General features: G+C 34.5%; 1 protein-coding gene across 2 annotated transcripts in view; it reads left to right on the top strand.

Annotated features, from left to right (window-relative positions):
- side-VI (sidestep VI) overlaps nt 1–21,827 on the top strand; it is a 279,349-nt gene that overhangs the window by 245,144 nt on the left and 12,378 nt on the right. For both annotated transcript variants that reach the window (XM_069037844.1, XM_069037845.1), the window contains exons 8-10: nt 335–479; nt 812–942; nt 19,372–19,531. In XM_069037844.1, coding sequence (XP_068893945.1) covers nt 335–479; nt 812–942; nt 19,372–19,531 — 436 coding nt within the window. The remainder of the gene's footprint in view (nt 1–334; nt 480–811; nt 943–19,371; nt 19,532–21,827) is intronic.

Genomic DNA, 21,827 nt, shown 5'->3' with positions numbered 1-21,827 from the left:
TATGGGGATCATGATGATTTCTCCACGAACAATTTTTATAACAAGCAACATTTTTTTTAAACTTGTAATATTTAAAAAACAATTACTTTTTTTATATCTGACATTTATATTTATCAAGGAATAAAATGGAAAAGTAATTATTAAAGCTTCCTTTGAGTGAAGAGATCATTACGTTAGCATCTGGTTGTGACTATCTAAATTGCAGAAAAATTTGAAAGAACTAAGAAGTGGGCGGGGAGACCATATCGCACATAACTTTCTGGTCCCCGTTTCCTCCGCCTGTAAATCTGTTCGAGAGTGAGACGCTCACAAACTCTTTTTATATGTCCTTTAGGATTCACCGGACGGCAATGTGACAACATCTACGTTGTCCTTCGTCCCTACAAGACAAGATAACGGTCGGTCGCTTACGTGTAGAGCATCTAATCACCTGGTGCAAAATGGAGTGGAAGAAGCTACCGTGAAATTAAACGTTTTCTGTAAGTCCTCGCAAAGAATATAAAAAGTACAATGCTGTTAATTACAAGAGATTCCCTGGGAAAACTGCGGTCTTTAACTCGCCTGGACCTGAATCACAAAAGATCCACGACCGCATCGATAATTCCAACAAGTCGAAGAAAATGTATACTTTTGACGTTGGTTTTTTTCGAATCCGCCAGATTTGTCGACGTCGACCCACTAACTGCGACAAAAAAACGATTGACAAAATCAAATATCCGTAAACACCAATATAAAATCTAGCCACGAGCCGATTGGAAAAAGACCGTCGGATAATCTAGGAAAAGCGGATTGAAAATCTTTTGTGTTTCAGATGTGCCGATCCTGCACCTGTCTTTGGGCTCGAACCTGAATCCGGACGACATCGAAGAAGGAGATGATGTTTACTTTGAATGCAAAGTGAATGCGAACCCCGAGGCATATAAAGTACTCTGGAAGCACAACGTGAGTTATAATGTTCATTCCTACGCAATTTCAATGCATAATTCCGCTCAAAACAACTGCCAGCCTCGCTGCCTGCCTGAATTATCTTACCGGAAACGCGATTTTGTCTAATTTGCCTGCTAATTTCTCATCACATTGTTTCCGTGAATTACCATCGCCCCAGTATTGGATTTAATTAATTTCGTTCGAGACCGCAAATGCTGGAATTGAAGTTTTTCACCAGAGGTAATCTAGGAACTGATCGACCCCGCAGGAAATATTTCGCCAAAGGGGATAGACAGATTTTTACCGTCACCTAAGAACCACGTACAACGCCAGATTTACCCCATTTCTAACTAACTATATACATTGTTAATTCAGAAATAGAAAAACTTACGGCGGACAACAACGTATTAAAGTAGCATTCGATTAAGCAAACAATGCTGTCAAAGTAACCTATGTAAGTTAGAACTCCGCGTCTTTTACAATTTTTATGTAAATACCGTGGCTTCAAATAAATCCGGAATTAGAGTAGGTTGTGATTTATATATTTTATCTAGTAACGGTTGGTAATAGACGTTTAACACGTGTACTGTGCTGTCCAAGGTCACTGCTGTGCCTTTAAAAATTTAAAAATTGTTACCAACTTCATAATAAAATCACAGCCAACTCTAATTCCGAATTTATTTGAAGGAACGGTACCTGAGAACTACCACTTGCCTATCACAAAGTACGATTTAAGCATACATTTTTTATTTTGTATAAAATTCTAAAACCTACAATACTACTCTTTTGTGTTTAATAAAATATTAAATTACAGTTCATATAAGAATTTAGCGAAGACTCTGAATTTAGTGACATTTTGTTTGATCATATGATATAATAAATGATAATACTACAATAATAGTTGCCTTTCTATTTTGCGTTTATAACAAAGCGATTACAGCACTCAAGAGAGTGTACACCAGTACATTTTACATTTTCAAGGTTGGTAACTTTCAATGTATCAAACGCCGAATGTCAAATCATGCTAAACAAACGATATAACAATAACTTCAAATTGAACTTTCAAATGTTCCACTGTAACATTTGTATTACCAACCACTATAAAATTCCCCAAATTTTAAAACTGAGATTTTTTATTTAAAAATGTGCAAAATAGAAAACATAGTGTATGATATTTCGTTTATAAGGCATTTTATAGCACTTACTCCATCCTAAACCCGTGCGTGCTACAAAATGCTTCTTATAAGACTCGTATCATAATATACAGGCTGATTCACGTAGCCCGTTCATTAGAAACTTTTTGATTTCCCAAAATCATATTAATATGAAAATTGGTAGTTGACTATAATCGACTACTCCAAGTTCAAATGAAATATTTTCAAAATGGTGGCACTTCCGGAAATAACGGAAATCGATGCCATCTTTGTTTTTTTAAATAGAAAGGCCCCATTTTGACTTCACATTTCGATTCTACGTTAACTTTTAAGTTTAGTACGTCTTTTTGTCAATACTTAACGGTCATCGTTTTTGACCTATGTCATCTTTTTTGCAAAGAAGTGAGGTGGCAGGGCTTCATTAAAAAATTTATAATTCCTGAACCATCAGAAATAAATAATTTATTTTTACTTTACTGACTTGCCAAAGATTTGGCCGCTTTTTTGCGCCATCAACGACATTTTTTTTGTATTTCATACGCCTACTGCAATTTTTTAAAATCGATAAACAAAAAATGTCGAAAACTTCTTTTTTTTAAATGGCAACTACCGTGTCTGATACTCGATATAAATGTAAAATTACATTTTAGGCTAGGGCCACACTACAGACTAAATAATCGGCCGATAATTTAGTCCTATTGGGTAGCTTCCGCGCCCACCAGGTAAACTAAACTGTTTTCGATCAATCTGTCGGCCGACTACAATCGCTTTAGTGTGCGCACTCACATAAGTCCTCATACTTATTAAGCAACCAACTAAACTGTCGGCCGATGAAAAGTCTGTAGTGTGGCCCTAGCCTTAAGGCCACTTTAATTAACATTATGTATGCCTATTTGCAGCCGTTTAGGCGTAATTTAAATTTTTTGAATAAAATATTCTTTTTTATGAGCAATTGTTTTATTTGAATTTTTATTCAAAAATAGCATAAATATTAGATAACAACAAAACAATAAAAAATAAGCAAATTAACAAAAAAATATTTTAATGTAAATTATTTCATTGAAAATATTTTTTTGTTAATTTGCTTATTTTTTATTATTTCGTTGTTATCTACTGTTTATTGCATGTGATTTTTGAATAAAAATTCAAATAAAACAATTGTTTGATAAAAAAAAGAATATTTTACTCAAAAAATCGAAATTACTCCAAAAGGGCTGGGAATAGGCATACACAATGTTAATAAAAGTAGGCTTAAAATTAAATTTTACATTTATATCTAGTGTCACAAATGGTGGTTGCCATTTAAAAAAATGAAGTTTTTGACATTTTTTGATTAGCAATTTTGAAAAATTTCAGTAGGCGTATGAAACATTAAAAAAAATTCACTAATGGCGGAAAAGATCGGCCAGGTCTTTAGGAATTCAACAAAAAAAAACAATTATTTTTTTGCGATGGTTCAAGAGTTATAAATTTGTTAATGAAGCCCTGCAAACTCGCTTTTTAGCAAAAAAGATGACATAGGTCAAAAACGATGGCAGATAAGTGTTGGCAAAAAGACGTTCTGAACTCAAAATTTAACGTAGAATCGAAATGTGAAGTCAAAATGAGGCCTTTCCATTTAAAAAAATAAAGATTGCGTTGATTTCCGGTATTTCCGGAAGTTCCACCATTTTGAAAATGTTTCATTTGAACTTGGAGTACTCGATTATAGTCAACTACCAATTTTCATATTAATATGATTTCGGTAAATCAGAAAGTTTCTAATGAACGGGCTGTATAAGAGGTGTGTATAAGACACAACTTTTTTTATAAGCGGGAAGTTTACACACACAAACGCAGCGATATCTTGAAACTGATGATTCGTTGTGGTATGGATGACGTTTATCGTTACTTAAAATTTACCTTGCGAATATGAACTGAATCTTATACGAGTATAGATGTCCAAAAATGCACCAGCTATCCGAAACGGATTAGTTTTTGAACACCCGTTGTTACTACCAAAAAAAAATTGTGTTCAAAAATATGTAACAGACAGGAAAAGGACAAAATGCTTTAATAAATTATACCACACGGCGTTTTTGTTTTCAATAATGTAGAAGGAATAACATACTAACATGGATGCCTCCTTGTAAATGTATTGTTATTGATAAAGAATTTTACAAAAAAAAAAATTAAGATAATCTTGTGTTATTTAATATCATAGGTATTCTACATATTTTTTGTGTCTGTTTATGTTGTAAAATCTCAAGAAAAATTAAAAATTAAAAATACGAATGTTTTTTAATTGAAAAAAAAAATAACAAAATTGAGTAAAATATAACAGAAAGAGATAACATGAGTGTTCAATACCGTCTATTTTTTTTGTTATGTACCTCTCTTTCTCTCTGCACCTCAGGGGATTAGCATCCCCACCCACTTGTATATAAGGGTGGGCGTCCCCTGAGTGTACGCTGCTGAAAAGGCCATAAGCCTCAGCGGCAGTAAGAACATAAATTGTATATATTGTAAAAACTACACCATAAAATGTACCAAACAAAACTGAATAAAATGTATTTGAACTTGAACTGAGTGTACGAGTTGGTCAGTGTTGTTGTACGAAGTAATATCTAAGTAAGTCTAGAAAATCACACGAATTTGTTTCATTCACAATCACATTTCAAATTGAACTAAGTCGTTTGGAAACGCCAGCGACTTTGTATCGCCGAGACGATACAACGAGCAATTTTATAATCTTTCTATCTTCTTATTATATCTTACCTATTGTTAACGAATTTGTATTTATTAGAATCTGAGATATTATTTAAATTTAAATTAAATATTTATAAAATCCAATTTGTTTTACCCACTTTTTAAATGGGGCATTTTATTAAGCTACATAAATAAAAGGAACATTTATTTTCATATAAATTAGCTTCCTATGCAAAAATAACGGTATATAAAATGTCCATAATGAACACAATTAATTCCCTAAGAGAAGTGTGCCATTATCAACATTTTCTTTAATTCACAAACTCTTAATGGACACGACAAAAAATCCTTAATCGCACTTTCTCTTCTTAATGCAAATTTTTTGTAAATTTAGTAGAGCGGTATACGAAATTAGAGTTCCTCAACTCTTGTTGTGAGCGTACTCAACCTAATTTTTTCTTTTTCTACAATTTAAATTAGTTTTTTGCGCCGAAAGCTGCCTACACCTACTCTCAACAATAATAAGTTATTATCTCACCGCGAAGGACGGCCAAAAAAAAAAGCGAAGCAAACACTTTCGTTTCATTACAACCACATTTTTGATCATTACTCGCCTTCTAATTTTGTTTATATACAGTACATTAAAAACACCAGGTAATGAAAACGCACGACTTGCGAACATTTTGAATAAGAAATTATTTGAAAAAGAACGCTTTACATACATGTAGGAAATATGAAATATTTCCGGGGAAACTGTAGCAGTTCCTTTTTAGTGACAAGTTTTGTTTGGAAATATGTAAATCTTGACGTTACAAGCAATGTCGCGTGTTCAATCTGCGATGTCTTTTTTGCCGAATATACTTTTTGGGTGGAAAATTAGATTCGCCTTAAATTCGAGAGCCTAGGGAAAATCTGAATTTCTTGTCGCATTTAACCGAAATTAAAGTGAAATTATCCGGAGGAAGGTGCTTTCGGATCCCGGAAAAACACAACTAGTTTAAAATAGCGTTATAGGACCCGGCCAAATCGCAAAAGTTTTATGTTTGTTGTTAGTTAAACTTCTTTTGAAGAGTTGGAAAGTTCAGTTTAGTCGAGCATCAACTCACATTCTTATCGGGAAATTTCGTAATGCGGTTCTTGCGTGGTGGACCGTGTCGTCGCAGCTCGATCCAAAATTTCATATTTCGGCAATTAAAATCGTATTTTAATTAAGCTCAACAATAGCAAAAGGATTGTTAAACAACAATTTCTGTGTATTTTGTGCTCAGACCGCAATACAAGGCTATCTGTTCTGTTCAGATTACATAATCTAGATCCCAAGAGTGCGCCTCCACGTCATTCGCAGCATCGATGGATTCCGGTGGCCAAAAGAAGAGGACGACTGATCCTGCCTCATAAATTGCGAAGTAGATTGTTTTGTGGTCGCTTTGTTGCGGGGTGGTGGCGAATTTCTGGAGCGCTGACATTCTGTTATATAACTGAAGTTAGTCAGTCAAACATCTCCTGATGAATTTCGGAAAAATTACTTAGACTTTGTCATTCGCCAAATGTGATATATTGTTTACTCGACGAAAATGACTCCTCGTGCATGTAACGCGTGGACTGAGGGGGTGTGTGTTGAATATAGCACACACGTCCCACCCTCGCTCCTCACTGTACGCTCAAATCCCCGAAGTGTTTAGAATTGCAGAATTTCGCTTAAGTTTCACGTCAGCGTAAACAGGTAGTGTTGCAGTATATTTATTTGAATAAATCTAATGTCACTAACCGTTTTGCATCTGTCACTCGCACCACTCTAGCCCCAAACAGGAAAGCTGAAATGTAAATTACGTTGGCGTTTAGATCAAAGAGATATTTGTTTAAGTAGTATAAAAAATACATAAACAATCGCTTCTGGTCACACACGAAGTCTGTAAGCAGTTGCGTATTCTTAAGTAGTTTATGAGTACCTATGAAGTACTGGTATTTTTTACAAGTGGAAACTTGACATCCACGAGCGCAGCATGTGATACCACGCGTGAAATAAGTGCTTTCAACACAAATGAACATCATTACTCGCTACATCATTGTTTCTGTAAAATTAAATTGTTACAAAAAAATAATTAATAAAATATTAAATATACAGTAGGTAGCAAAACATAAATTATTTTAATGTAATTGCTAAAATGACACAACGATATTCAACTATTTGTTTAATGAATCAAAAAGTGTTACTTAAATATTTTCCTGATTTTTACGGAATTCTGATTATAACTTTTTACACGCCATTAATATCTTTCACATTATTATAAAACTTTTTTTCAATTTATTGAAAGGATTTAATCGAGAAGCAGCCTAAGCCACCCCGGATTACAGAAAGTTTGGTATGACTTACCGATATAATTTGTTTTCTTAAGTCGCAAAACTTTGTCAATTTTTGCTTTAGATACATTGGACCAACATAGGTCAGTGCTTACATAAATGTTTACTAAGTTAGAGGTTTTCTGTAATGATTAAGATTTAATTAAAACGAGGGACATCTGGAAAGGAAAAATTGAACGTATTTTTCGAGGACGTTGGTTCCTGATACTTCTAACGGATGACTATTAAAATTTTCACTTGGAGTTGGCTTAGAACGAGTTTTTATTTTTTCTGTTACTTTAGACACACGCAAGAACGAACGACAAATGTCAGTCAGTACAATTGAAACGTAACCAAATTAAGAAAAAAAACATTTATTGAAATGTCAAACTTGTCAGTGTCTAAGGTCAACGGAAAACAAAGAATGATCCATAGCCGTTACAACCAATAAATGTATTATTTTTTTGTTTTTTTTTTCGATAAAAATACATAAATCTTTATCTGCTCAGTACCTTCAAATTAAATTAGAATTTTTTCCAAACTTAGAAATAAGAAAATTTACTTATATTTCTCTATCTCTCCCTTCCTCACTCGTTCTTTCCCTCTGTCTATCTCCTTTATTTAGTTTTTCTGACTACTACTGATAAGATAGAGTAATGTTATATATCCTACGTCACTCCTGGATAAATGAGCTGTCTAGCTGCAAAAGTTCCGTCGAATTCGATTCAGTATTTAAGACTAGAAAAGTGCACTAACATACAAAGAAATATACACTACCACCAAAATCGTTATTTCCCCTCCTTCGGTTGTCGGTTTTCTTATTTTTACAAGAAAAAAGTCATTTTCCAATTTCGACAAATGTTTACCCAATTGGAATATTGCTATGGTTCTTTCAGCTTTCTCTCTTCCATTATCCGGATATAAATTAGTACAAATCGAAGAGTATTGTATTAAACAGAACCAAACCTGTGTGTAAACAATTCGGTAGTCTTCTACGTCGATTTAAACTTGAAATTGCTTTACAGTAGTTAACAACAAACCAGCCACACTTTGTACATCGCTGTCTTCAACCACTTTCTACCAATTTCGTGTTCAAATAATTTCCTGCTGTTTCCATGATCCCTATCTCGCAAAAATGTTACCGGCGGCCGTAAATTCTAATCTAAGATTTATTGTAGGAAAATGTTGTAGAGTTATTTAAAGCCGAGTAAAACCACATTGCAGAGAAGTCCAGCTCAACTTGATTAGTTTTATCACAGAAAAACTTCTTGGACTATCTTTTGCATAATTATTGAAATGTAGGTAAATGTTTCATGTTTGTAGTAGAGGCTCTTTTAACTAGTGCAAACAGCATTCGAAATCAAACTGACATGTACATGATATGTTTAACTGTATACCCTGGTTTATTAATTTAGTCGTCATTAGATACACAGACTCGCTGATGTACGATATTGATTTAAAATTATTGTTCCGGTCATTATGTTTATTGTAGGAATGAAACTGAACCGCAATTTTCCTGCGTAGGCTAATACACGTGAATGTAGCGTTAGTGACCTGGTTATTGAGCAATTTATTAAAATAACCAAGCTTAGAGGACTTTTTCCACTTCGATTCGAATAAAAAGGAACATTTTATGTGACACGACGTTCATATAATAAATAATACGATCTATTGATTATTCAAAAATTCTAAAGTTTGCAAAGCCATAAAATCAAGACGCTTCCGGGAAGTTCAATGTTATAACCAGTTATATTTCACTATGAAAGAACACAGTAAAATGTGCTTTTCCTATAATTTTTTCTTGGTAGGTGTATCGTAAAATACGTTCAAATAATATTACATTGTTTGTCGCAAATCGATACATTCTGTTTTAAGTACATCTTAAGTGAAAGAAATTATTTTACCCCACACCAAATATATCAAGTATGTAATTACAAGAACACACAATTATTACTAAGATAGATTTTTATTGCACACAATTATTACTAAGATAGATTTTTATTTCACTCTATAGAAAAAAATGAATCAAATTATACAGGGATAACAATTTTTATATCTGAACTAGGTTAAATCCAGGGTTGTAGTTCGTACTGCTGATCACTAGATATTGATCACAAGGTTACATGTGTCGATGATTAAAATATTAGCTATTTGAATAGCTTCACAAAATATTCATTTAGCGCGGTCATTATTTAACAAGTTTTAAGTGTTTGCAGAGATTTAATTCCCAGAGCGAGTACGCATTTTGGAACTAGTTATTATTCATTTGGTGAAAATTTGGTTTAAAACTGGAGCAACTAAATATAGCTTTTTAGGTGAACGCAAAAGTTTTAAATGTTTCACAAGTCGTATAAAATTAAAAATTTTAAATTGGATTAACTGTTATGGCAATTATGACAGGTAATAGCGTTAAATCGTTTGCAAATATGTATGGCTGCTCAAGAAGGTTTGGTCAAAATACAAAAATGAATTCAATACAAAGTATGTGAGTACAAAGGGTAAACAACAAGTTTTCGTCAATTTTAGATTTACAGGAAAATTCTTAATTAAATGAATTAGGTAGTTACTAGAGAATGGTTTGCATTGCAATTTTTGCAACAACTAACATGTTGTGATGCAGCAAAACATTCTTCCAGCAACTTGTTTGTGACACTGGACACTGGAGTCAACGGCATTTAGAAAAGTGACAAGAACTCATAAATCTTTGACAATAGGTAATAGTAAAGACTTATAAAAATATGTGGAGCTTGTTGTAAGTTGGTATCACCACCTCAGCTCACAATTATCCTTTTTAATGTTTAATAATCAAACGAAACAATGGTACATATATTGTTATATAAGTTTAATAAAAAGGGTATTGGCGCACGCGCGTGTTTGGGACACGACGAGCGAAGCGAGGAGGCCTCCAAAGAAGCAAGTGCGACAATACTTATTATTAAACGCATGTAATATGCTATTTTTTATATTTTGCACCTTTCCGTTTTTAAATCAAAAGTAAGAATTTTAAAATTCTGGGAAATTTTATCATAGTTGTCAAAAAACGATTGAAACTTGTGATATTCGCGCGTATTGGCTGACGCTGCCAGAATCCTCTGTCTAGACTTTAGAGGATTCTGGCTGAGGAGTCTGGTAATCAACACAGTTCACGTTTGACTCTAGAATGAACATAACAAATTTAATTTGTAGCGATGTAACTTTTTTCTTGTTTCTTCTTTTTCGTTCTTTTTTTACCTCAACAGTTTAAACAAATGAAAAACTATGTCGCTTTGCTTTATAAGAAAGTAGAAAGTTAACAGTGTTGTAGCCAATCTTAGAACTGCTCCAAATGAGCCCCACCAATTTGAATAGAAAGGCGAGCTGATCTTATTACACTTACTTGAACGCTTCGAAACATCTGAGGTGTAATTGGTGGCAAAGTTTCACATGCAATATATCATCCAATTGTTCTAAAGTGTTCATTGGTTCAAGATAAACATTTCATTTCATTTTGATGTGAGCCCGCAATAAATATTCGGACGGTGTGAGATCGGGCGATCTCGCTGGCCAATTTATTGACTCACCGCATCTTCTCCTTGTTGAGCATGCTTCGAATAATACATCGGAGCAGCATCGTGTTGAAACCAAGGATGCGGCAAAAATTGCAACGGCACATCATCTAGAAGCTCAAGCAAATTTAAACCTAAATCCAAAACTCCACAATTGTGGACATTTAATTTCGTAATCGTGTATTGATACTTGCTAATGACTCTCCTAAAATCATGAATTGTGAATGTTAAATGTTTCTTCTCTCGAGAAAAATTTATCCGGAAATAACATACTTCTTATACAATTGCGATTTGCTCCCTCTTGTTGCAATAAAATTCACAAAGCTGCAATCCAAGAGAAAGATCTCCAGAGAAGAGATTTAGCACATGCGCATAACAATAACTATATTAGCAACGTTTTCAACACCTCTATCTTCCTCAAAAACCTGAATAACAGTACAGTGTGAGTCTCTCATGGAACTCATCAACTCCTTTTGTCTCAAGCATTGAATATCCTATATTTCTAGCCCTGTTAGGCATAAACACATTTGCAGTTGGATGCTCTCGAAGAGAAAGCCTTATAGCATAGACTTCTAGAGCTGCGCAAGCGCTTGCACCACGTCCTCCATAGGCTATAATAATCGTATCAGAATACTCTGCAGCTCTAAATATTTTCAGTGTGTTCATTTTCCGCTAATATGCTGTCAAAATGACAATTAAGAAATGTCACGATTTAATGAAATAATTCAATGATATAAATCAAAATACATATATAAATACATCCTATCAGAAAAAGCAATTAACAGAGTTATAGTGATTGGTCAGCAGCTCAAATCGCTTACCATTTAAATACGAAAATACCTTTAAACCGTACAACAATTATATACATACATTTAATGGCTTGATTTTCACACCAGAATTCTCAATTAAAATTTAATGCTGCACTTTAGGGCCACCTGTATATTTTTGTATGTCCGTAATACCAGTTTCCCTTGGGTGAAACTTTTCCGGCAAATATTTTCAACGTGAGTGTTCGTTAATAAAGTACAAACCCCTTCGGCGACTCAAGTTTTAGACCATGCATTTGGTAAGTATCGGTACAGCGGAGATTAGGTACCCTCCGGTTATTTGTTAACTTCTGGGACATCCGTACGGACCCTTCGTCAATAATAACGAAACATTAGTTAATATTACAAGCAAGGTCTTGCTCCGAACTTCTCCCTCTTCTTCGACGCTTCGCCAACCTCAACATCCTCCACAGGTGTCCCTTTTCCGATTTGGCTAAGCCTCCATCTTGACTGACAAGTAGTGAACGGGCCGCGTTGTCGAATAAACAGCAACATTTATTTATGTGTGTGGAATCGAAATAAACGCATCACGTCGTTCGCTAAAAAGGATGTCCTTAGTTCAATAAAGCGGAGTCACGTTCCACGAAAATATACTGCCTTGAGACGTCGAAGAACATCGAAGTTTAGGCACAGCAAAGAAACAATTGTACCGAATTCCTGATGTCTCATAGCATCCCTTTAATATCGCCGAATGGATGTATCCATTTCTCCACGTCAGACGCTTGTATACGGCGGTATGCACGAATTACGCTACACCTCTTCCTGAAATGCTCTGGAATTCCAGAAACTCTAGACACGTCCAGACTTTCAGCTGTAATTACTGAACGCTGTTGTTGCGTTTCGCCCTGATATAATAAACACCGAAGCTGCGCGCGGACATGATACTTCCAGGGTCACATCGTCTGGATCTCGTATACGTCAACCCCCACTGTCTCTTCTGGAACGGGAGAAATCGGGAGGGTCGAGAGAGAGAGAGGGTTCCACACACGGGGCGACACTCTTCTTCGGCAATATTTCAGATTGTGCTGGTGCAGAATTACTGTGGAAGTTTCCTACGACTAAAGTTCGTTTATTAATTGTAGTTCGGGCCTCTTCCAGATAAGTATGTGGTCTCCGAGTCGAGATAAAAGACAAATAAGCAACCAACTTCTGTGTATTTAGTACACAGATCTTGCTGCTCCGCTCTAATAAAGAGAAATTTCAGCATCGGCAAAAAATAAAGCTGTTTGCAAGCTTGCCGTTCTGTTTTATTGGTGTTGTTTCTTGTCGCGGTTTTTGTCGTCGTTATTAAATCAAAGACTAATTGTCTCCGTCTCCGAGATACCTCCGCAAACGTGTTAATGTTTTTGATGAAAATTTGACTAGATGCCGCGTATGAATAATTTAAGCGGTAATCTCGCCATCATAGGACATTTAACTTTAAAACATTACTCCCAAATTAACTACAAAGTTTCTATATAAAAGCGATAGAAGTTCAAAGCACATCCAAAAGCTCGTGCTAGTTACACGCTTTGACTCGGCACGGCCTTTTTGCGTTTTCTGTTCAAAGTTAAGCTCGGCTAATTCCCAGCGAATTCAACTTATAAATAATTTTCAAATGTCGGCTTATTGATGTCCAACATTTTTTTTTCGAATTCATCAATTATTTTCTCTTTTATTCTAGAGGTAATTTAAAATGTCCAACTGCTATAACGGATTATCCCTTGATCTATAATTGATAAGCAAACTTTGTACTAGTTAGCCGAAGCATCATCAAAATTTTACCGAGATCACTTCAGTTTTTGAGGTAAATCTGAACTTCCACTGGAATGTTTGCTAATCACAAACTTATTTAATTTACGAGTTTTGTCAAGAACTTATGAAAAGTTAAGCTGATTATTCTTTCTGTGCCTTCCAGTTATTGATTTTCTGTGATTTTAACCACTTACAGCTTATTCTACAATTCGAGAATAAAATAAAGATCTCACCGAAATGCCAGTTTTTTACTAAAATCTTGCGACGATAGCCGATAAGATCTGTTGACATTTTGAACTTTTCATTAATCAAAAATATAAATACAAATATATTTTTTTCTGATGATAAGAAAGCAGAATTTATTCAAATGAGTTCTCTTGATGACTGATCTGGAATAATCTTGACAAGTTGTGAAAAATATTTTTCAACTCGAATTTGTAAGCATTCACAGCGACGTCTGTTCAAAAGTATTATCTTTTAAAAAAAATCTTTGAATCCGCCATAACACTGGATAATATTGAAGAAAAGGATCAAAATCACCTGTCTCAACAATTTCCCTCTTAGTGCTGAGTAGTAGCATTTTACTTTCCCTGCAACTTTAAACCATCGATACATTCCCTTCAAGAAGTGTGACAACTTCCTGTGCGAAACCTCCCATCGTATTGTATTGCAATAATTTTTTTTCTATTACATATTCGGAAATTAATTTTTATTTGACTTAAACAATTACTTGATGTGATGTGATAATACAAATATAAATACAACTCCCTAAGATTACAATACAATTACAATAACATTCACTAATTAAATTATTTTTTTCTATAATTGATTCAAAAAATTGAAATTCACGCATAGTTATCTGTGCTTGAAGTGGGTCATTTTCTAACGTGTATTTTTTTTTGCATTGTTAGTAAGATCGAAACCATAGAAACCATACAAAACAGTGTGTGAAATGCAATTTCACGCATGCGACTATTTCTGTTTTTCATTTCACGCACTGTTTTTTATTAGTTACCTAGCAACATGGTCACTGCATTGAAACTTCAGAGTTCCTTCAAAAATTTGAATTTTTGATTTCAATTTTTTGAATCAATTATAGAAAAAATATTGTTTATATTTCGTGCGCGAAGATGTTTTTGTGCATTCAAAGGCTTATCAGTAGGCAGTCCTCGACCTTCGTCTCGGCGTAAAAGACCTTTTCGCGCACTTAATATAAAAATAACTATTCTTTTAGTGCATTTGCTTTTTTAAAAACTGAAATTTAAAATTTGTTACACAATTTTTGAATAAATCTTAGTCAATTTATCATGTGCTTGTATATTTCAACAAAAAAGTCAAAATTCAGAAAAATAAGAAAAAACAAAAAAGCATCAGGAGAACATTTGTATTATTTTTTTCACGTTCCTTTCACTCTACTTTATACGATTACAAGTAGTTGGTGCGGTCGTTTTGATACACCCTGTATATTACATTTCAGTCCTATACCTAACGGTAAATGGACTTAACTACTAATTAAATAAATAATTTGTGATGAAGTTTATTTTCTAATGTGTTAGCGTCTACTGCAGATTAAATAGTATCAAATACAGTTTTTTCTTGTAATAAAATTCAGTTACTAAAAAGCGTCCGCGCTGGTCATTTTGACATATAATTCGTTATGCTTGATTCTTTGAATATTTCATGACGTAAATGCAATAATATTCTATAAGTTTTAAAAATGTATGATCACGATTTGGAAACGAATCACTTAACTTGAATAATCCAATCATTATTAGTCATTATTACGACAGTTGTCATGAACACGAAGATGAAAAATCGTTTTGGTTTCGGAATAGTTCCTATGTGAATGAGTCCCCTTATCAGAATTTGATCGAACCGCCGTTCCGCAGATATAGTCCAATAGCACTGTAATTCACCAATTCAAAGTTAGCTTATGTGGATATTAGTTTGTGCTGATGTGTAATGATGTAAAGTTGCGCCACAAGTTTTCCATGCTTTTGTTATTTACAGCCGTTCTTTATCATAAATTTTTTGAAACATATGGTATTTAATTAAATTGTACACTCGTTCTGCATCAAATTATTATCAATTTCCAAAGCTTCAATTTTAATGAATCCTTATAATCTCCCAACATAATTATCTCTACAAATCATATCTGTTAATGTATTGGAATTTGAATGTTCAGCGGATCAATAATTTTAATACCACATTTACACATACATATTTCCAAATATACATACAGTGTGTCCAAAAAGTCTGGAAACATCCCAATAAAATAGAAACGAATGATTTTCGAGAAAAGCGCAAAAACGAGTGAACTAGCGTTTTCAAAAAGCTTCCTGTTGATGGTATGTGTTTGCTGTTTTTGATGACCTTGAAAGAGTTACGATGTCATCAGAGGTTTTTTTAAACGGCAACGTCGCATTTTTACTACCGCTTTTAATAGATCTTTTAATTGTCAACCCCACAGTCAAAGTAAATTGAAATTTTTTTTAATTTTGAAAGGCAACTATAATTCTTACAACAAATGTTCAAAATGTTGTTCTTGAACATCTTGACAGTATCCTAAACGATAATAAAATTCGTTTTGGACGTTTTCTATTATTTCAGTAAATTTTTTTATAACATAATATCATCGGTCATCGAAAAGACCGAACAAACACTATCAACAGAAAACTTTTTTAAAACACTAATTGACTTGTCTTTAGATTTTTTTCAAAAATTATGCGTGACGTTTTCATTTGGGTGTTTCCAGACTTTTTGGACACACTGTATACACGTGTACATAAAATAATTTTCATATCAGTACATATATCATTTAAATAAATTCCCTTTGTTTTTTATTTAATCAAATAGGATAACAAAAAAGTTCCGTAGATTCATTTATAAAGTCACGTAGAATTTTCCAATAATTCTCAATCTCCGTGGCTAGTACGCGTAATCCTTAAGATATTGTATCATCCTCTATCTCACATGAGAAGTATGAAGCGCTTTTGCACTGATTCAGTAAGATTTTGGAGTATAAACAAAAAATAATTTTTATCTACTTTGCGTTGCTAATGGGCTCATTATTATATCGAAAACAGTTTAATAATGAATCATATTATTAAACTGTTTTTGGTAACTTTTAGCTTTTGTTATATTGGCAACATCAGCCGTTTGACGTCAGGTCAGGTCAGGTCAGGTCATTTTTGTGAAAAATGTCTGTTACCAACCCACGCGAAAATTTCTAGTGTAATTTGACAACTGGAGCAGCCGAAATTTCACGAATTAGTAAAGCAAAGTAGATAAATTAGTATATTACACTCGTTTAATAAGACGTATTAACACATTCGTTCCATTAAAGCACTCATGTGATAATAAAGCGTCTTATTAAACTCGTATAATAATATAAGTACTATATTTTTGATGAACTGTGCATTTGGTATATGTATTTTTATGAATAATATCACACAACACATTAAACGCTATTTGTTGTTGGAAAAGGCTTAAAATGAACATAAATCAAATTGTATAGGATACTGTGATGGTAATCCTGAAGAAAGTAATCATTCCTCTGGTTCATCACAATATTCCTTGCACCACTCTAATGCCGAATTAAAATAAAGAGAAATTTATGGCAAAACATCGCCGACTTCCATTCCATGCGCCATTATACACACTTATGGCACTATTTCAGTTCTCCCTGCGCTACTTAGGAGTCAGAAGAAGTCGTATCTGACCTAAAATTATACAAATGGCCATTAAGAATGAGAAATGTGCACATATTTAGCCACTGCCGTCGAAACACTACTGCGGTGCAGTGTTGGTGATCAACCCCCAAAAAAAATTATAGAATCTGGAACATTCTAATTGCTTAGGACGCAAAGTGCAGAGTCAAGATGAATTTGCGAAGAAATAGGTTGTATTTTAACGGACTCTGATCATTTTATTCAAGAATGTCAACTTAAAAACATCAAAAATTCAAAAGATTGTTTTGGATAATGAATGACGAAATTACGCTTAACAGAACTAGAAACCGTGAGGTTTTTTAACGTTTACGAAATTGTAAAATATCAAAATATTGTTCTATACTTCTAAATTCTTTTTGAAACAATTAAAATTGCTTCGTCTCTCATATTGGTAGGGGTGTTGGACCTCTCATGGGCTACAGTAGTAGTAGGAGATCCCATTATTCCCTCTTGGGACATATGGTAGTAACGAATTGCTACCATTTTTGTCTTTCCTTAGCTATATATCCCATTTAACTGAATCACTTTTTCGCCTTCAACTGTGTTGCCCTTATTCATGGCCTGTGACCTGTGACTTGCGACCTTGGAAATATCTGCACGAAGACGAAGCGATAAACCAGTGAAAAAACTCTAAACGATAACTGAAAACGTCGACTACTTCACATGCAAATAGACGAAACTAACGTAACGAATGACGATGTTTTCTGGTCGGTTTGTAGCGCCTAGTTGAGACCGATATTCGTCGTTTGCGCAGATATGACTCATAGCCCATGAGAAAATCAAACACCTCTAATAGTATAGGAGAATTTTATGACATACAGAGGTCGACTTCTTGAAGTATCGGGTGTTCATTTAAATGTATCCTCAAAGTACGCGTTGAAGAGTATCGGCTCTTGTGATTATGTACACACCACGGATTATAGATCATGGATCAGCTGTTTAAATCTAACCTAATTTTTTGCGTTTTTTGTGTTTTTACTCTGCAGACTGACAAGTGGGGCATTCACAATCGACTCTTTAACGCCAGCTTTGAGGATAAATTTAAATGAACACCCCACTAAAGGGCCTTCAAATAAATTTATATTTAGAGCAACCTATGGAAATTCAATTGTTTGCAACATTTTTCCAGCGTTGAAAATGACACAAGAAACGTCTGACATTTTAACGAAATAAAATTAGGTTAGAAAATATTTTTAATTTTTGTAGTGCATTCTCCCTATTCCCCCTCCACGGAATATGACAATATCAAATTGGGAAAAGCTTACTATGTAACCTGTGTAACTCCCGAGAATAATTGGTTACCTACAAAAATTACTTTACACTGTTAACAGAATTAGAATGTCGCCTATGCCTACTCTAAATATATATTTATTTGAAGGCCCGATATTTCAACGTGGTGCAGATCTGCACCTCATCGTTCATTTACGTTCATGTGTTCAAAACGATTACATCTTTTGTCTGAAGTTGTATTGACGATTCTTCAAATCTTAAAGGAGTGAAGTTAAAGCAGCGCCTGATGGAGTTGGGATTGTTGGGATTGATTGCACAGGAGTTTTCCCAATAATAATAATTAATCTATTACAGGGCGCTACTGTTACATTTTCTAACATTTTCAAGGGAGGCTACTGAAAATGTTCCCAAAGATTCTCGCACAGGAGCTACTACTGTTAGGTGAACTAACAATTTTCTGTTGACATTCCTCTACCTGCTTCAATATTGATTTATGGATTGAAACCTTGTCCAGCCAGCACAAGCAAGTAATTAAGGTTCTCTCATGATAATATATCTTTCATAGTACTGCACCACAATCGAGATTGACTTTGAAAGTTAAAATAATAAAGATAAAATATCTATGTCAATTTACATAATCTCGACGTAAAGTTGAAAACAGGATCGGGAGTAGTAGATTTCACTTTAAAATTTAATTACCCTGATCTGCGATATTTATTAAATTCTTCTGTTAGCTATTGTTGCAAACGACACCCTTCACATATTAGGCAAATCACTCTTCTCGCTACCCTTATTATCCGGTTGTTTGGTGTGAAAACAAAAGCGTCAGCTCAGCATGTAGACGGATTGGAGGCATCGAAAAAAGAGAGTTTTTGGGTTGTCGACTAAATTGATTGATTCGACCGACACGCAGTTCTCGTATTGAAAACGGAAACCATTAACAATTAATCGATTTACTAATTAACTGCACGAGTGAACTTGTATTTCAGATGAAACGTATGTTTGTATCACTTATCCCAGTGGAAAATCGCTGGATTAACGCCAAACATTTACGCCATCAAACTCGAACAAAGACAACAATTATCCAATTCACATCTCGCCGTTCCAAGACCGAGTTTTCAATTAAATTAATTTCGGATTCAAAGAATAGTTCGGAGTTGTGTACAAATATTTAAATTATTTCATTTATTTGCAGGATCAAGTTATGCAACACAATCAAAAAGGCGGCGTTATAATGAGTAGAGGGAATCTGGCTTTGCAGGGAGTTACAAGGAGCCAAGCTGGAAATTATTCATGTGTAGCTTCCAACGTCGAAGGAGATGGAGACAGTAACGGCGTCGAACTCAAAATCATGTGTAAGTGGCGCCTCTTCATTAACGTTGTTATTCTCGTCATCTCACCAACAACGTACTAAGTGACACGGCGTTCAGGCCAGACTAATTGATTATTAGGAACATTATTAACGAGATAGTGGCATATTAGTAATAATTCAATTCAAATAAGACGTTTCTTTTATTTATATTTTATCTATAGACTAAAAAAATTTACATACCATTCACTTTTTCTCTCAGTTTTGTGTCTATTACTGATAACGTAACACAATTCTGTATTATCCTGTGTCACTCCTGGATAAATAAGCTATCCAGTGGTGAAAGTCCCGTCCCTATGCATTCAATATTTAAAACTAGAAAGATGCTCAAACATATAAAGAAACATACATTAGACCTAAATAACTATCCTCTTCCGGTAATCGTTAAAAAATAATTTAAACTAGTATAATTAACATTGTAAGACTTGGTTTTTGCCCAAGGGCCTTATCCACTCAATACCTGACACATCTGTCACAAATCAAGGGCATACAGTGACTCACCAGAGGGTTTCCTCCCGCTAACTCGATCATGACGAGGGGCTCCAACCACGGGCGTCATCTTCAGAGCGTTACATTCCGGGGTTGCTTCGCATGTTCTGGTAGCACCTGTAACAGCCCCAATGTGCAGTTTAGGATGCACAGTCCGCCCCCAATCTCCGCAAAAGGAGACCGCCAATGCCAGCGTGAGAGCGCGATAGCTCCCGTCCATATGTTATTAATGTCCCCTCAGTATCTGGCAACCGGGATTACCTCATGACCCAGCAACGTATGATCTGTGCACTTGGCTGCCACCACCGGCCATCCCGACAGGATGCGCCCGATCAACGACATCACCGTGTCATGAGCCAAAGGTGCCCCACCCGGACCTAATGCTCAGGAATTTTACCATCTATCACTGCCAGGTTTTATACATTGATGGTACTTATTTCATATCCTAGGTTGCCCAAACCTGCTGTCATCACCCAGTTACCAAAATACCTGGTAACTGTATTTTTTTCACTGACCATCACAAGCCTAATTCACTGCCCCACCCCCGGGCCACGAATTATTCACCAAACGTCACTGTCTGGTCACTGTCCAAAATCACCCCCGAGCCAAGGACCATTTCGAGTATAATTTATGAGCTACATGTTTGAGTGAAAGAGGTAGTTTTCCTGCTGCGTTTTTAAAATTTGCTTATTATATAAATAAATACATAATAATATATCCTGTATTAATCCTTTTCGCTTATATTTTGCTTTCATTTTTTTTAAATATTCCTTTGGATTTCCAGGCCAAATGTCGGCCACTCTTTCCGCCCTATAACTTCCTCTGTTTAATGTTATTACACTTTAGGCTTAACTTCCGAATAACTTTCAGGTAGATTTAGAGAGACAAAACTGTTTTTTCGTACTGTTTGTTTATGCGACTTATGTTTGTTTCCCCGGGAAAAGAGCATAATTTGATGTTGCTTTTACCCGGGCGTGTAAACAACTTCAACGTGTTATTATCTTAATAAAACGTAAATAAAATTCTTGCTTATTTACATGAAAAACTCTTAATAAATTAAATATACAAAGTTTATGTCTTACTTTAAGGTAAATAAAAGTTTCGTTTAATGAATATAAATATTTCCGTGTGTAATAAATATTTTATTACGTTAATTTTGCCTGTTTACGCAAACAGTAAAATGTTGGAGGCTAATTAAACAATTGCGTACAATTTTCGCCAACCATGGGTCTTCGATAATCGCTTGTGTACTTGTCTTCAACAGAAAACAACAAAATAACAAAATATTCAGCAAGTTTATTTTATAAAAATTATTTTTTCCGAAAGAACGCATGAATTCGTGCCTACGAAAAGAATTTTCTCTGTTGACCTAATTAGATGTCTTGTTGAAAATGGAACATCAAGCAACTAATTTTGGAGGTTTCACGTGGCTTATCTCTTATCTTTTTGGATTAGATTGATTGCACCCAACTTGGTACGATACACGCAACAAAGCATATTTTATGACAGAATAAAAAACAATTTTTGCAGTTTACCTTCATTTTCTTCTAACGAATTTTTACTAGTGGAAACTTAAAAATGCAGTTAAATCAAGTCTAGGACTTAATAGGTGCTATTTAGTGTACATTTTAGAGCAAATAAGGAGTGGAATGACCAAACACTTGAATTGTGTAGATTGGTAGTCATAAAACATTTTACGAGTCCAGGTAAATCACTTTAGTGAAATTTTGATGTCCAGTTAAGTACATGTTGCCCATCTCATAATGGCGACTTTTATTAGTGCAAGTGCATTA

This window comes from Tenebrio molitor, chromosome 2, assembly GCF_963966145.1.
Source record: "Tenebrio molitor chromosome 2, icTenMoli1.1, whole genome shotgun sequence".
Lineage (NCBI taxonomy): Eukaryota > Metazoa > Arthropoda > Insecta > Coleoptera > Tenebrionidae > Tenebrio > Tenebrio molitor.
This window is presented reverse-complemented; position numbering and strand designations above follow the sequence as displayed.